This window comes from Chironomus tepperi, unplaced genomic scaffold (genome assembly GCF_022539635.2).
Source record: "Chironomus tepperi strain 1889 unplaced genomic scaffold, CSIRO-AGI_Ctep_v1 contig_73, whole genome shotgun sequence".
NCBI lineage: Eukaryota > Metazoa > Arthropoda > Insecta > Diptera > Chironomidae > Chironomus > Chironomus tepperi.
The window spans coordinates 800,620-818,224 of record NW_027226195.1 but is presented as its reverse complement, the minus strand read 5'-3'; the positions used below and the strand labels follow the sequence as shown (position 1 = coordinate 818,224).

The following is a 17,605-nucleotide window of genomic DNA, read 5'->3' as shown; positions in this document are numbered from 1 at the left end:
TCTTCACAATTTATTAACTAGTAGGTCGGCAAGTCAAAGCATTTAAACTCCATTTTAAGCTCTAATTTCTCAAAAAGGCATCCAAAATTACCGACATTGTGTGAAAAATTGCACTGATGAGCACTTCCATAGCCTTGAAAAGTGAAAATTTTGTCACATTTTGATCAAGTTAAAGGTCGTGTCCAAAACTGTCATAATCTTTATTGTAAGTACAACATTTTTGACACGGCAAATGTTCATTCTTAATTAATTTATTTCTTTTCACAATTATTTAAGGTCACTGTCAATGTAGTTGATGGTTAATTTAAGCAACAAGATGTTTAATTAATTGAGTTGGATTAAGGTATGCTTATTTTGATGAAGAAGGGCTTTTAGAGTTTGCTGATGAAGACTTAGCAAATACGTTGTCTCTGCGAGTTTACTTGGAAAGCAGACAACATAGAAATGGACGGAAATCTACTTCCAGGTCAACTTGACTCTGACACGAGATCGAAATTCATCGAATCGGAACCTGCGCCAGAGCCTCGTTGGTTTAAAGCAGAATTTTTGTCCATTTCTACTCCGTATGCTTCCTAAACTAATTTTCTTTGATATTTTAGTCTAATAGATGAATTAATAAACCTCAATTCTCTCATGATAGCATGAATGCCCTTAAAAAACAGAATATCTTTATACCGAACTAATTTGACCTTACAAGACATTCTTAGAGATTACTGAAGTCCAGAAACACAATAATCTATGCATAACGTAAATAATACAAAAGAAAATCTTTACAGCATTCCATTTTTAAATACCTGACAACTTTGTCGTGCACAAAAGCCATATTGAAGAAGCCGTTCAAGCATCAGTGAAGCTTCACTTGCATATTTGCTTTTTTAACACAATATTCACAATTTTAAAGAGATTTTTTAAAATTCAAACTGAATGAAGATTCTTGAATAAGGTTGCTTTGATCGGTTTAAGGCAAAAATCAACTAGTTCTAGGGATGACTAATGCCGTTTACTTGAGATATAGTCGTTCATCTAGCTTTAAGGATGACTAATCCATCCGTCCGACATTAGTCATCTCTTGATTCGGCTCAAATCCGACATCATGGCAGAGTCACGCCAATCTAGTACCAGAATTTGGATAGATTAACCGATTCGAGCTATTCAGGTCCCTTCCTTTAATTTTTAATTCCCAAACAAGTTTTAACCATCAATTCATTAATAAAATTGACCAAACTAAACGAATCGAATCCAAAAACATCTCCTTCAACCTCTTCAATTTCAACCTTGATAACAGAGAGTCCACAACGATATGAATGATCAAAAGATAAAGTTTTTAATTTTATATTTGAACATCTTCATTTTTAATTTACGGTCAAATTGCATGCATGCAATGCTTTCGCTTAAAATCGATTATAAGCAAATAATGTTTCATCATCGAAGCAGAAGGTTTAATGTGTTTAAACATACATTAAATGTGACCATCGCGTGCTGCATTAATTTGGCAAAAAAAATGCTTAAATGAAATATAAAATTCATATTCATATTTGACCTTTCATTCATTCCTTCTTCTTATTCTGAACATTTTTTGTTAAAGTTTAGCACGGATTATAACTATCGAAAAGTGATTTGGCAATATTTCTTTCGTTGTTTCGGTCTTTGGTACTTTTTACTTTTTATTGCTATGCATTAGTGGTGGGTAACCTGTGTGGTGCGGTGTAGGAATCGATTGGAAGTGCCATGAACCGTATGTCGTGTGCCGTATGTCGTTGGTATTGCTTACTTGCTTACTTATTGGAACCATGCTCCGATTTGGAGCCTAGATAGCTATAAAAGGCCTTCCATCTGACTCAATTGCAAGCCGAATCACAAAGCTTGTATAAATTCTCAGTTTTTACATCTAACTGGCATTCCTTCATTACCGTCCAAAGCCACACTACTATTTTTCACTCTGGATTCCAACTAAAGGCAGTATAGCAATCTTGTGTCTCTCCCCCTGCTACAACATTATTGGTATTGGCAATTAGCAAATGTCAGCCAGCAATAGACCCAGTTTTAGACGTCAACTGAGGAAGACTATGGATCACTGCTGATATGTACGGCAAGCAAAGTAAGTAAGTAACATTCCGTGTGCTGTTTCAGTCGAGCCACAAAAGTGTACCACACCACACAGGTTGCCCACCACTGCTATACATTAACAGAATTCATTGATATAAGGAGAGCTTGTCTAACTGGATTCGCCAACATTTGTGTCGTGTCGTTTGCTGTACACACCAAAAAACAACTCTTTTGAATTCATTTTAAATAAAAGAAATTTTATTTTTTTGCATTCAAATTCGAATTTCGATTAAAAAGTAAAATTTCAACACAACAACCAGCAGAGATTAAACCAGCAGTGTAACAATTCTTTATGACAGAAATTGACCATAAAAAATGTATAAAATAAAAGAAAATGATTATTATTGAGTTTAAAGCACTTTCTATGTGCACATATTTTGTGTTTAAATCTTGCTCGACCAGCAGCTGCCGACGACATTTTAAAATAATGTGTAAAAAGAAGTCACACACAAAAATCACAACTGTTACCGTTTTTTGAAAGTAAATTTACGTTTTTTTTCGCACACAGTTGCACAACCTACAAAATAAAAATTTACACATTGGAAGTAAATGTCAAAAAAAAACTAAAATTGTATGAAGATGTTTGAAACGCAATTGAATTCATTCGTCGGTAGCGTTATTAGGTGTATTAAAATATGCATGGAAGTTGAAGGAATTCAAGTGGAACTAAAGGGTTTAATGCAAAGTTATTCGTCGTTCTGCTTGCACAGTTCGGTTCATGTGTTGGGTGCAATTTTAAGGTATTTGGCACAAAATGGGGCTTGCTTGCATATCGACAAGGATATACCAGAACTCGAAATCGACTTGGTCAATTTTACCCGAATCAACTTTTTTTGATCCTGGTCAACTTGACTCGAGTATCGTCGACTACAGTCAAGCTCAATCGAATTCGAGCACCAGACTATAACAGGATCTGGTATATCACAATTGCTTTAAGACATCCTGATCATCACAAGTTGGTTAATCGATCCAAAATTTGATTCACCAGGCTGGTATGACTCTAAATTGGTGGGAAGTACGGCTTTAATCCACAAACGCCAATCCAGAGGCATGCCAGTCTAGTTTCGGATTTTAGATCGATTAACATATTTGTGCTGGTCGGGTATAATACATAAAATCCTATTCATTGTTCTATATCCTCTAATTCTCTAATTTCATACTTCACTTATGATCAACCATTCAAAAACGTTAAACAAAAAAAATTTCATGAAAATCACAAACATTAGCTAATAAAACTTTACAACCAGCACAAATAAATGTGCAGCATTTGAGGCAAATGGCCAATAATTCGATACACAATGGCTTCCTATTAATAATAAAAATATATATAACTTTTCGGCATCGGAATTTTATGGTTGAATGGATTTCGTGCATGCATTCATTTTGGAATACATAAAAATAACGCAATTGGCACAACTTCTGGTTAGTCCGCCAATCAAACATGAAAAGAAAAATTGAAATGAATTACAAACGATTTCAATGAGCGGAATGATTGGAACCAGATTTGAAGGTATGGGCATTATAAGTCGAGAGTGACGAGTGAATAATAAAAAAAATTTCCGGTATTAGAGTAAGGCACAATTTTTTTTTGTTCGGGTTAATGCTCCTACGCCTTAATATAATCGATACATTGTAGCACTAATAATAAGAACTAATAGATTTTATGTGCTAAACATTGAGATTATCTCGTTTAATGTGTACCATAATTTGCATTGTTTATTCCTTCCATACAAGCTTTCCATCTGATATTACTGCCGTTGCTGTTCTTTGTTTAAGAAGTATTATTTAGCACCCAACTCATGATCGTTACAAATAATAAACGACATTCCATTTTATTTTTATATTCAATTGAAAGTTACTTTGCTTGCATGCATGGATATCATTGTGGAAGGTAAGTGTATCATGTTGCAGAAATATTTTAGTTTTAGTTTCTTTTTCTACTTCTTATGCATTTAGTATGAAATTATATCTAGGCATTAGCAGCTGACCATACTAACTATTCACTGTGTCTTGCTGGACAAGTTTGAATTGGGTTTTGCGGATGTTAATATTGTGAATCTGAATCGTCCACACTTTAAGAAAGCATTAAAAAGCTGATATATGTAGAATATTAAGTGTTCAACCACTTTATCTATGTCCTGAGATTTATCAAGGATCTCAAATAACTAATTATCGTTGTGATATCAGAGTATAGTAGAATCTAGTAAAATTTTGAGCATCGAGTCATATGTAGACGAATCTGTCATGACAACAGTCAATTGACTTGGCAACAGACTGGATATCACTTGTGTCAGGACGTTGATTCAATTCCTACCAACGATCAATCCTTCAAACATTACAAAGAGTATCCGAGTGGACATACATAACTAGGTAATTAAATAAGGAGTCTTTCCACTAGTCTGTAACTAATGATTTAAATTATACTTGTGTCCAATTGTATAGATCGATCCAAAGAATTCACTGTCTACCGTAAGCAACTAATAATTGACGGACAAGTAAATGTTTTGTCTTTAAATAGTCAACTCCCCACTTAGGATATTATCGATATGACAAGAATTCAAACAATGCTTCCTACATTGCAATCACATTTAAAATCTGAATCCTTACGTGTTACCGTTGTGCAATGTCCTCATACTTATTTCCCCTTAGTTCCACAAAGATTGAGTAACTGTTCTCAATCCTGCTAGGTGAATGACTAACAAGATTAATGACTTTCATACCAACTGTGTTAGTCATCAATATTATTAAGCAACTCGGTAACCTATTGATTTCTGGTTTTTTTTTTTGCATACGATTCTTGCCATTTTGAAGACTCTTTGTCATTGTGAACTTTGAAAGTATTTACACGTCATTAGTTGATGACTTATACGCTATACTTATTAGAAGCTCTTAGACGTTTCTGAAGAATAGTTTATGGAATTTTTTAATTAACCACTTGGAGACGACTTGAGACATTTAAAGACAGTCTTAGTTCAGGCTCCAAGTGTCCTTTAAATACAAGAATGTGAAGCCAAATATGAACTAGAATCAACATTGTAATTCTGATGCAAAATGCAGCAAAATTCAAATCCAGAATTCAATCCAAACTTCTCAAATTGTTTTCAGTTCCACAGCTGTGCTTAATATTTTTATTTCTCCTCGTCGATTCGACTTCTCTCCGAAGTCTTCAAGGCCTCGGTTGTGTAGAAAACGAAATCCAAAACAAGAATCAAGACTTCCAACAAAATTGTATTGTTTTGTGTGAGCCCACACTTGTAATTACTGCTCTCATACATTTTGCTGCTGTTTGGTGCTGCTGCTGTTTTTATTTTGAAGAAAATTGCATGCTGTCATGTACAATGCTTCACACCATAAAAGTTAATTGACAATCATCACTTCTTAAAGCGTAATTGTGTACAAGCATGAAAGGAAGTTTACTCATAGAACTGTAAAGTTCAACACGAAAAATCATCGAACATAGAATTTGCAAAACAAAAAAATCAGCAATGAATTTAATGCGTTCTGTCGCGTCAGTGTGACTGTATCGGTTTACCGTTTTATTTATTTATATTTTTTCTTTTCTTTCATGACATGCCAATCCACATACTTTAAATTGCCAATCACGTTGTGCTGATAGGGGGGAATTCGGAGATTGTGTCTAATATTATAGGAAGTGCTGCTTGTTTTTGAATAGGAAGGTACTTTGAAGGCACAACACATGACGTCGAAATTGCTAAGAAAAAATTCAGCTACAGACATACTTGACTCGCCTGAGGCCAGATTTCGATCGAATATTTGCCATGTGTCTTCCGGGCTAAGTGTGCCGTCACACTTCTCGTGACACACTTAAAGCTTTTGGCGATACACAAGCTTAGTGATGCCAACTTTTAATTTTTTGCGGAACATACGGTTCATGGCTTTTTCAGACATTTTTTGTGGCACGCAGGTTGTCCACCACTACAAAAGCTGCTGGGTCACGTGGTATAGCTTGAGAAGTACTGGATTCATAGTCGACTACATTATCAATTGTCATACTATTTATTCTTACATATTCCAAAATATTGAACAATTTACCTAAACTCTAATTTTTGGCACACAAAATTTATGAACGACTCCAAGCAGCAAGCAACAAAAATTGAAAAGAAATTCCGATAGAAAACGAAAGAAATTTCTCTCCGACAACATGAAAAAAAAGCATCAAGAGATATCTCATAAATTGTATTATTAAAAGAAATTTCTAGCGCTGACAAGCCGTGTTGTGTCGGCAAAATGTGAGAAAGCAAAATAAAGCTATGAAAAGCAAAAGTGAGTATCATCAGCAACACTCGAACGAGAGTGAAGAGCAAAAAAAGAAAAATATGAAATATTCCGGTTATAGCGGAACATGCAATATGTATTTAATGTGTATATACATTTGAAAATGTGTGTTTTTAGGTAAATTTATTATACATGATTGTGTTATTTATTCGAATATATATGCTTGTTTCACCTTATACCTCGATCACTCATGTGAAATATTATTGAGATTTTTTTGTTGTTTCTCTACTGTTTCTTAGTTTTTACTGCCGAATTTCATTAATTCATTATTTTACTATCAATCTTACTGAAGATGGTAACCCTACGGATGAGTTTATATCAGAATTGAGTTTAAATTCTTGTTGAGATAATGTCAACGGTTATTTTATATTCAAATTAGATATGAAACTACAATTAGTTGATTTTCCCTTTATGGTTGTTAATCCCCTCAAAATAAATATTTGGGTGATTCTCTGAATAAGTCAAGTTCGTCTAATTCGTGTCTCAAAAACTACAAAATTTGCTTCATAGAAAAACATTACTTTAACTTATTAAACAAATTAACTAATTGTTAAGTTCGGTATAATAATAATTATAATATCTTAATCTGTCATGATTTTGTATTGTTAATCTATAATTCCTACAAAAACAAAAAATCAAAAAATGAATTTTCTCACGGATTAGGAAAAAAGTTTCTCGGAATCACTAAAATTTCAATTTTTCTCTTTAATTAAGGATTTTTGCAGCGTATAAAGAGCAATAAACGATAGTTTTCGGTGAAATACACTGGAAATAGTAAGTCAACCATAGTGACATATAGAATAAAGTGCAAAAAATCCATGTTGAAAGTCGGAATTTGATATTTTGATTCCGAGAAACCGGCATAAAAATTGAAATATTTAATTAAATAAAGCATGACCGAAAAAAGTAATTATACAGAAATAAAGATCTGCACAAACCCCGTAAGTATATGTAAAGAACGGAGTTATAAAATTGCCAGATTATGAGAAAAATTGATTCAAAGACGAAAATTTTGAAAAAATTTATCCAAAGAAACACCCATTTAGTTTGTTTTTGATCTTCAAAGAATGAATATTTAGTTATAATTTCCAGTTCAAAGCTTCTAAGATCCTGGAATTGAAAGTTAAAGACACGATGTCAACAATTATCTTTAAGAAGTCATTCAAATCAGGATGCAGACAATTCTAACTTTTTGGTAAAACATCCAGAGGTAAAAAAATAGAATTTGGAATTTAAATTGCTTTTCAACTAAATTATCTTTAAGATCATTCGCTTATTCGTCCAACATCAAGTTAAGGAAAACAAGAAATTTCTAGATCTCAGTAAAAGTACGTCGAAATATTCAGAAACATCGCGAAAACTTCGTAAGGAACCACATCATACATTTTTTATATACATTTCTATCTCTTCACGAATCTATTAATGATATAATCTAAAATCGAAAGCGATTGGACAACTTACAAGTAAACAAAAAATTTATATACGATGAGAAAATACACTTGTAGATTTGTAGACGGAACGGTCTCTTGAAATGAAGCACGGAATGAAACAAGAAAAAAATATCGTTAGGTCCAGCTGGTTTTTGAGCTATTTTTATACACTCTGTAATATGAACGGTTCACACTTGACATTTTTGTTTTTTGCGAATATTAGAAAAGTTGTTGTGCGCATGAAAAATGCTGCTTAGCGGCAACAGATCTGTTACTTTATTTTGGATTTAATTGTCAAAACTGTTGAAAATGTCTAGTGAAATTAAATCTCATACGATATCGTATGATTCACGCAATTGTATTGAGATCTCAATGATTTCTGCTGTGAATTTGCAATTTCGACTATTTTTCATCTTTGACTCACTAATCACAACTCCTACTGTGATTCATAATAGACTTGTTAGGTAGTAAATTGAAATTATTTAATTAAATTATTATCCTTGATTTGATTTTATGAAGCTATAAAGCTGTTAACGAAATGAAAAATTTTGATTGTTATTGCCTACATCTTAAGATGCCATTTTGAATAACAGTCGATGTGCTTTATAATGCTTTTGAGATAATGCCATACACTTTAAATAGAGCTGATATTTTATGTTGATAATGAACAATCCTTCACAAAATGGAACAATTTTGCAGATAATTTTATAAAATCTAGGAAGGTCTATCGGAATTCAATCAATGAAATAACTTAATAGACCATTAAAATGATCATAATTTTGTGATATTTGATATGAAATCAAATAAAACTGCATTAGACCTCAAGAATATGGATATTTTTTAAAATTTGATTTAATTCACGTGCTTTTAAAAAACTTGATTCAAATATAAACAAGAACAAGTTGCTAAAATGGAATTTTTATCGCGACTTGCTTAACTATATTAATTTCCTATATATAGGAATTTTCTATTTCTGCATTCTTGATGAAAATGGTCAAATACCCTGTTGAGAATATTTTAACAGTCAGTTAATATTCAAATTTTATTGGCAACTTTTGAACTAGAATTAGTTGATTTTCCCCTTTCATAGTTGTTCTTTTCTTCTTATTGACATTTTGGTCTATTTTTGAACTCCGAAGAATAAACATTAACATTATTTTAATCAATTTGCGATCAACACAAGCTTAGTCTATATCCTTGCATCCTCAAAGTTTCCAATGAGTTCTTTGAAAAGTGATGCAAGAAGATAATCAGTGCATACAATTCTCATTTGAAGTCATTGACTATTTGAACCGATGACATTTCGAAAGCTCTTTATAATCTCGCTTTATTTCTTGCTAATTTTACAAGAAATTCCCAAGAATATTTAAATGTTCTCAATTCTTACGTACAATCATTTGCATATGATCTTCCCAGAAAGTCATTTTCTGTGTCTGCTCTTGAGAATTATTCATTCCACTTATTATTCAGACAGCAAATTAGCAGAATAAATCTTAATCAAGCTTTAATATCCTTAATCTCTTTAGAAAAAGACTGCAAAACTTTTTAATTGTTAAAAATTAATCAAAATGTTGTTTAAAATTCAAATTCTTTATTAAAATTGAAAGTTAAATCTGAATTTGATTCATAAAATTAATTGAAATTCTTAAAAATAATTACTTTATTCCTAAATGCCAAAACGTTAGTAATTCAACATTAATTCCTGATCATTGCGTATAATTTAAATTCCAACAGCTACAAAATAGATTTGACTCGATATTCTAAAACCGGATTTCTAATATTTCTCAAAAACCACAAATTAGTCCACGATTGGCACTTGCATAATCAACTTTACATAATTAATTAAATATGTATGTGTGACTAACTTATTAAAATTAGCATCAGCTGCAGATTTAGTCATTTCTTTGTGTCTGATCAAAGTGGAAGAAGTTGACACATTTCAATGAAAATTCACCGCCTATATACAGCACAAGCCACAGCATTTCTTTGTATATGCTTAATTTACTTCCGCAAAGCACAATTTGTGTCGTTTTTTGTACAAGAAAATTTAATTATTAGTCTTTCAGCCTTGAAAATTGTTGCAATCTCCTTAATTAAGTTTAAATCATTGTCAGCACATATGCTTGATAATTAATGCGATTGTCGGATTCTTGTCCGTATGAAACTAAGAACTTATCTTAATTCCTGATATTTTTAGAGGATCAAATTTATAATATTGTGACTTTAGACCTTTTATTGCGGTTTATGTCTTCATACTGTCTGCAGAAGCTTTAGATACGAGACTTATTGCCACACATTAACTAAAATTGGATTTTTAAGGAATTCTGAACCAGTTTGTTCAGTGAAATCAGAATGTTGCTAACTTAAAGGAGATTTCTAGACGTTCCAGGTACAAAAACTGTGACACATCATGCAAAAAACCGGTCAAAAAGCATTCAACCGTCCCATAAAACCTGAATCATATCAAAACTAGTCAATATATCTTAAAGCTCAATTTATATTCATAAATAAACTTGACTTTTAGCTGCTTATAAAAATATTTCACACTTTCTATGTTTAAACTTACTAAGCAGTAGCTTACATTTTTTGATTGATTTAAATAACCTTAAAACTTCTTCTCTCTAATTAGCAAATGCAGTCGTTTCACGTAAATATTTGAATATTTTGCTATTACAAAATGCGTATGGAATAGAAACTCATATGCTATAGACTATGGTAAAACAAATAAAGCAATTTTTTGTGGTTTTCTTGTTGCTCACTATTGTGAAACTGCATACAAATAGAGATTTTTCTATCTTTATACTTGATAAAGGAAGAAAAAGTGGAAAAATCAAGTTGAAATTATTTTTGTGTGTGCAATTAATTGCAAGAAAGTTTTTCACATTTCTTTTGTGCTGTAAAACAAATTTTTCTACATTTTTTCGTTTCGTTCCGAGATGAAAAATATGAACAAAAACAAAAAAATTATTTTCTCTTTCTAGAGCTTCATACACAGCACAGAGAGAAAATTATCGATGATAATGTAAATAGATAAAAGTAAGTAAATGCTTCCATGAGCATCTTTGCTGTTATTATTTTTTGTGAAGCTTCATTTCAAAACATAATCGATTTTTTATGATTTCTTTTTTAATTCGTGTGAAGGAAAAATCACTTTGGTTGGGTGCTGTTGAAAGAGCTGATTCTTGAGCTTTTTCGATTTTTGAGTTCATTTTAGGTGTACTTAGATCAATTTGCTTTAAAAATCGATAAAATTTGAGTGTTCAAGTTGAGTAACGAATTTTAATTGTAGGTTAAAACACAAAAATGTTAGTTTTTTCAAAAAATAAATGCTTATTCATGTTAGAATCACTAATAACTGGTTTTTGCTATCTTTTTTCATCAATCTAACTAAATTTTTGAATGGAATCTAATTTATTTAGGGAAATATTTGAAGAAAAACTTTCCAAGTGAAGAACACATGTTTTTGAATTTTCTCGAATTTTTCAAATTTCAAATTTAACGAAATTTTCAAAATCTTCAACTTTTTAGCTAAAAAAATCAAGATTTCCTCAAAATCAAAACAAAAGAAACAATTTGAAATTCCAAATAAAGACAAAAGCTCCAATGAATCACAAAAGACTTTCAAACTTGTTGCTTAGCTTATATTTTCGCAAACAAATCAATGGATTTGAACAGAAAATATATATTTCAATGTTACATACTGGTTAATGTATCGATTTGTAATCATAAATTTTTTGTGTTCATGGACATTTACAACAATGAGTATTTAATAAATTTTTATGAAGCAATACTTTTGGTATTTGACTCTAATTCATAGCGGATTATTAATTATGTTGACAGCGATAGTCATTTATGAATTAAGTAGATGATGTCGTTGAAAAGAAGACAATTATAAATGCAAAAGGTTTTACATTTTCCACATAACTTCATTTTCCTTTCATATATCATGTCGGCAATTATAATCTGAAGAGAGAATTAACACCATGACACATATCATTAAACTTCTTTTTTTTATGAAATTTTACTTTCCATATGTGCATAATGTAGAGCGAAATGAAAAGAAGAAGAAAAGAAATGAGAAAAACTCACTGAAATGGTAAAAAAAAAGAAAAGAAAAGAAAAAAAATCCAAATTCACTTTCAAAAAGCCTTGAGATTGTGTGTCTCTCATTGAAATTGTAAGACAATTATCCAAAAATGATTTATGAGAGACTTTTTTCATCCACAATCGAGAATTGAAAATTGTCTATTAATGAAATCGAAATGAATTAAGTTTTCAAAATTTAGCTATATGCTTGACTTGATCTAAGACCGAGATGGATATGGTTGGAAAATTGAATATTAGGGTGTAGTCTGGTAGAGACATAGCCAGACAGTGGGTTTAAAAGGGGGGCGATTATTTTGAAGAGTTGAATTTTGAAAAAAGAGCTTTTTTAATCCAAGGTCATTTGAATTTGAGTGCTAAAAAATGTTTTCATGAAAATCCTTCTTAATTTAATGTTTTGATAGCTTTAATTAACTTTAAACAGTCACTAAACATTTATTCTTACTAAATTTTCAGCTATTTGACATTGAAATGCTAAATTAAGACGAAAAATTGAAGTTTTCTGAAATTTTCATTTGGTATTTTTCTGCACGGATTAGGAAAAAAAAGCTCAAAAAAATTACTGTCACCCAAAAAATCAAGCAAATAATCGAAATATCTCATTAATTAACGATATTTGGAACATAATCTTATAATGAAAACATAGCTTAACTCGAATACTATATTCCTGTATATTTATTATGTGAATTTTCCCTTTAGTTTCTTCGGAATTTCGATTATTCGGATGAATTTCGATTTTGGGTGACAGTAATTTCGACACAAGAATTCAAATAACTTAATTAATGATGAGTTTAAATGACTGTAGTAGAGAAATTACAATAGTATTTGCCATTTTGCATCGAACCATACATAAACATCATGCTTCGTAATGCAAAAATTATGAGAAAAATCGATTCTTCGGATAATTTTCAAAAAACGCATCCAAAATAATCGCCCAGGGGTCTGCACTTACTAATGACACAATTTTTAAAAAAAGCTCGATTTCTTAAAATTCAATTTTAATTTTTATGGAATTTCTGAACAAATCTAAACTTTTTAGAATCCATTTCTCAGGAGCTGATTTTTTTGATGCTGGTAGGGTAAAGTACAGGTTCACCATTTTTATAAACTATGTGTTCAAGTAAAATGTTTTAGTTTTGGTGTGGTATGATTCCCTAACATTCCAAAATGGAAGAAATCGACTTTTTTTAGTTGGGTTTCTCGAAATTTCAATTTCAAAGATTCTTTGAGACCAAAACTGAGTTTATTAGGAAATTCTTCGAAGTCTTAGTCCGGTTCTTCAAAGAATCTCGGTTTTGATAAACCTCAAGATCTAGACTAGATCATCTAGTCTGTCAAGTCTTGGTATAGAACTCCAGAACTCTTCCTGATTCCTATTTGTAGATTAGCTAGTTGTTAGTTAGATTGCCAACATTGAATACAGAACAGATAAAGTTACTTAGAATACACTATGCGAATTTCTTAAAAATTTGACCTAAACAATTTATTTGCATAACTTTTAAAAGCATTTATTTAAATCACTATGAACACACATCTACATATTTAATAACTTTCAGATTTTTTTACGAAATTTCAATTTCATCGACGATCAAAAGACTCAAAAAAAACTGTTGCGAAATTTTTTCCAAGGTCGTAGCAAGTCTTTTTAACGTAATCGCTAGGTGGTCTCATACGAATTCTCATAAAATCAACTTTTACAGTCTCAAAAAAGAGTTCTGATCTGATCTTATAAAAAATAATTGCTACACAAACGCAAATTGCTACTCGGTACGGTAACAGAGCAACAAGACAAAAAGGTAGGAATCTGTGCATAAAAATGATCTTTTGATGATGTTTCGACTTACATTTTATTTGTTGTTGTTTTTCTATTTAATTTCTGTTATGATATTCTATTTTATGCCTGTATATTCCTCTTGTTGATGTGTCTCTCACGCGAAATATAAGTTGATCTTTGTTTATTCTTCCACTCTTTGAGCTGGATGTCGTTTATTTGTCGTAATAATGTGATTGGAATAAAAGACCTTTCACAAAATAAAAGAATACTTATTATTTTCTTTTATTGCTCTGCTATGCAATACATTGGCATGAGCCAAAGATATCCAAACGATCACAACCACATTTTAATATATTTTTTTCTGCTTATAACTTTTTTTTTTCTTTCAATTTCTTTTCTTTTTGACTTTCTGCTTACAAGAAATTAACTTTTTTTTCTCTCAACTTTCACACTGAAAATTTCTTTTTTTTTTTACTTTTCAATATTTTGTTTAATTCCTAATCAGATTATGGCTTTTAAATTCGCAGAATTATTGCACAACTTGGTAAAATGTCAACTTCTTTTTTTGTGTCCAAAAAATATTTAAATTGGGTTACGACTTTTAATTTTTTTAATTCCAAGAAGGTCTTTAAGTATGCGCGCATAAGTTGTCTTACAACTTTATGTCTGATCGCGAGCACGGTTTCCTTCCAACTGACTACAACTGTGTATTGAATAATATGTCTTACAACATTTCATCCAATTTTTACTATATTCATGGCATACCTTGATCGTGTTGGAGAAGAAAGAGTTGAATTTGCAATGGTGTGTAAAGCATGGCTTGATGAAAATGTGTGAGGGATTTGTTTTGATCAAAAAATAAAAGCTAATGTTGTCGATGAGAGAGAAGATTTATGTGTGCATATATGCACAGCTAATGCATTTTATTTGCATTCTTATGAAATTCTTTTCCGTTTTTTTAACAGCTGAAAAATTTATGCTTCCTGTGTTTACCTAATTTACATAAAGTTTGCATAATTTAAATCTTAAAAAATTGATTTTCCACTTGCACAGCTAAGCTATGCTATTTTAAGATTTTATAATTTTGCAACCTGTTGAAAATCTGTTATAAAAATGATTAACGGTTTTAAATAATTTAAAATTGTGCAACGATGAAAAAATTTAAATTTTTATGACAATTTTATAACAGTTCTAAAAAATCTTTGATTTTCAGCTTTATTAGAGCAGCTAAAAGGCTTAAAGTTAGTGTCTTATAATAGACAACACGACCACTTGATAGCTTCATCAATTAAAACATCAAAATAGTCAAATTGTCAATAAAAAATTCGAATTCCTTCTTTTTACCGAAGTGACCGATTTCTTGAATGTAAAATAACGATCAAAATAATTTTGAATCTAAAAGTGCGCGACAAAATGATTTGCATTTTTGCGGACGAATCTTAATTCTTCTCATTCTCAAAACTCTTGGGATGATTAATAGTAAAATTCCATTCGGATTGTGTCATTTTCACATTCTCACCTATCTGCGTTGTTGAAATAGCATAACGGTCTTTTATTTTTCAAACTTTCACATTCCCTCTAAAATTCCGGACATACAGACAAATAGTGACCAGTGACATTGTTCATTAAATAGTTGAAATTATGGAGTTCGTATACAACAACTTTCACAAATAATAAAAAGTCGAATTTAAAGCGGAAAAAAGTGTCTTTTAATGTAATTAATGTTTTTGTTTAATGTGAGTAGCATAAAAGAATAGAATAGAAATGTCAAGTACGACATCAGCGAAGCGAATAAAGTTTGTGAAGGAAAATGAATTTAAAAACAAAATAGCTGAAAGTGGCTTTCATTCAGAAATCGACTTATCCAGCAATACATCAAATGACTTTTCATTGCCAGCCGTTAAGAGAAAGAGCCTTGTTCCTAGACGAACAAGTTTACAGCAAATTTCTCTTAATTTAACATCAGAAAATACGCAGCAATCGTCAGGCTATTCATCGCTTTATTCTTCTTCTTCTAATATAACAACCACTGGATCAATATCATCATTAGGCAGAACATCGCGTACGCCAAAGAAGAGAAAATCAGAAGTTACAGAAAGCGATGAAAACTTTTATAATTCATTCCAATTTGTATCACCAGTTAAAATTCGTAGACGGGATGTCGATGACAAAAATTGCGCCAAATTGGTGCTTAAAGAGAAATGCAGTAGTGAGAACGTGATTCTATGTTCTACGCCAATTCGAACACAAAACACAAAATGGGGAAAATTCCGTAGTTTTCATCCAGAAAAACTACAATCTGGAAAGAATTTAGATAATGCGGAATTGACTGAAAAGTTAATATGTACGCCACCGATCAAATCGCTTGCCGAAGACTCAATTAATTTGAGTAATATAGATTTTTCGAATTTAAGTGGAAATTTTACAAACAGTAATATACAGCAAGACATTCCTGCGAATTTACACAATTTATGGACTGATGATATTAAGCAATCGAATAGTGTCTCATTAAGTGCATGCATAAGCACATCAGAATCTCAGGTCAAATCAGTACAATCGACATTCTCGTCGTCATCAAACAATTCCTCAAAATCCATTGAAAGACGTAATTTCTTTAATGGACGTGCAAAATTTGACATTTTGGGAACGCTGCATAGCAATAATGATATTGCACTTAAAGAAATTCTCAGCTTTATGGATGCAGCGAGTCTCGTAAGTCTCTCACATGTCTGCAAAGACTACAGTAACATGATCAAAGATAACAAACTATATAATACAAAGCGTAACAACTACCTCAAAAAATGTAGAGAAATTAAGGAAAATAAAGTACCATCGAAGCGTAAAGCCTTAAATTTTACAATTGAAAATGATAATATCAATGAATCAAGCATTCGGGAAAAGAAGAAAAAGAAGGCTTTCGGACATTACAATATTAATTTAAGTCAAGTGACAAAACAAAAGACTCCATCACCTCCACAAAGTCCCTCATCACGTCGATTTAATGAATTTCAAAAGGTAATGATCCATAAGCATATGTTGGTTCCTTAATTTCTAATATTTGTCTCATTTTCTAGCTTATTCAATCGAATAAAACATCAACATTCAAGCGCTGTCCACGATGTCGTAAGCCAGCAACAATAAGCACCATTAAAATTCGTAATTCGCCAAGAAAGAAGAAGACAAGTAGCATTTTGAAATTATCGACAAGTACGGGACGTGTACAAAAGAGATTTCGAACAACATTCCTTTCTAAGACCAGTATTCCCGAGAGCTTCCATGAAGCATTAAATCCACATTACGTAACATTGTCACATATTGATGAAGATTCAAGCCGTAGTCCACAACGATCAAGTAGCTGCGATTCACCAAATTCATCCGGAAGTGACGAATCATGTGAAATAGATGAGATTTATGAATATGGTATATGTACGGGTGCTGGATGTAGTTTTAAATTTTGTGTAAAATGCAACTGTAAATATCATCCACGACGAATTTGTGGAGATTTATCTCCACCATCACCATCACATAATCAATCGAAAACAGTGGCCGGAACTAAAGCAAGCCGAAAATCGCTTAGACGATTGAATTATTGATTAAAATATATATTTTGCTATGATTTTTTTCTACATTTTTTAGAACACATTTTTAAATGATTTTTTTTTCTTTTCTTGGTAAAGTGGATTAAGATTTTTTTTTCTTTAATTAAAGACTTCATATTATAAATTTAGATACTTTTTTGATATCATCATTTTTTTATTATTATGATTAATATTTAATTAGAAAATCAGTTTTTTGATGAAACTCAGATGTAGATCTATTTTTGACAATAATGTGTGGAACAAATAAAAAAACTTGATGCCCAAAGTGTGATAAAAAATAAATAAATTTTGTTTTT

General features: G+C 31.2%; 2 protein-coding genes across 7 annotated transcripts in view; one reads left to right on the top strand and one right to left on the bottom strand.

Moving 5' to 3' along the window:
* kkv (hyaluronan synthase-like protein kkv) overlaps positions 1-14,391 on the bottom strand; it is a 46,843-nt gene extending 32,452 nt beyond the window's left edge. For all 6 annotated transcript variants that reach the window (XM_070653651.1, XM_070653652.1, XM_070653656.1 and 3 more), the window contains exon 1: positions 13,781-14,391. The gene's annotated coding sequence lies outside the window, so the exon portion shown is untranslated. The remainder of the gene's footprint in view (positions 1-13,780) is intronic.
* Positions 14,392-15,329: 938 nt separating this feature from the next.
* On the top strand, positions 15,330-17,595 carry LOC139100907 (serine-rich adhesin for platelets-like). The gene is made up of 2 exons (XM_070653680.1): positions 15,330-16,725; positions 16,785-17,595. The coding sequence occupies exons 1-2, from the start codon at positions 15,475-15,477 to the stop codon at positions 17,301-17,303; spliced, it is 1,770 nt and encodes a 589-aa protein (XP_070509781.1). The 5' UTR covers positions 15,330-15,474; the 3' UTR covers positions 17,304-17,595.
* Positions 17,596-17,605: the final 10 nt, after the last annotated feature.

Bases quoted from the DNA above. Each gene is read 5' to 3' on its own strand.
- LOC139100907 (XM_070653680.1), top strand. From the start codon at position 15,475: ATGTCAAGTACGACATCAGCGAAGCGAATAAAGTTTGTGAAGGAAAAT. The intron at 16,726-16,784 runs GTAATGATCCAT...CTCATTTTCTAG, and splicing joins GATTTAATGAATTTCAAAAG to CTTATTCAATCGAATAAAAC.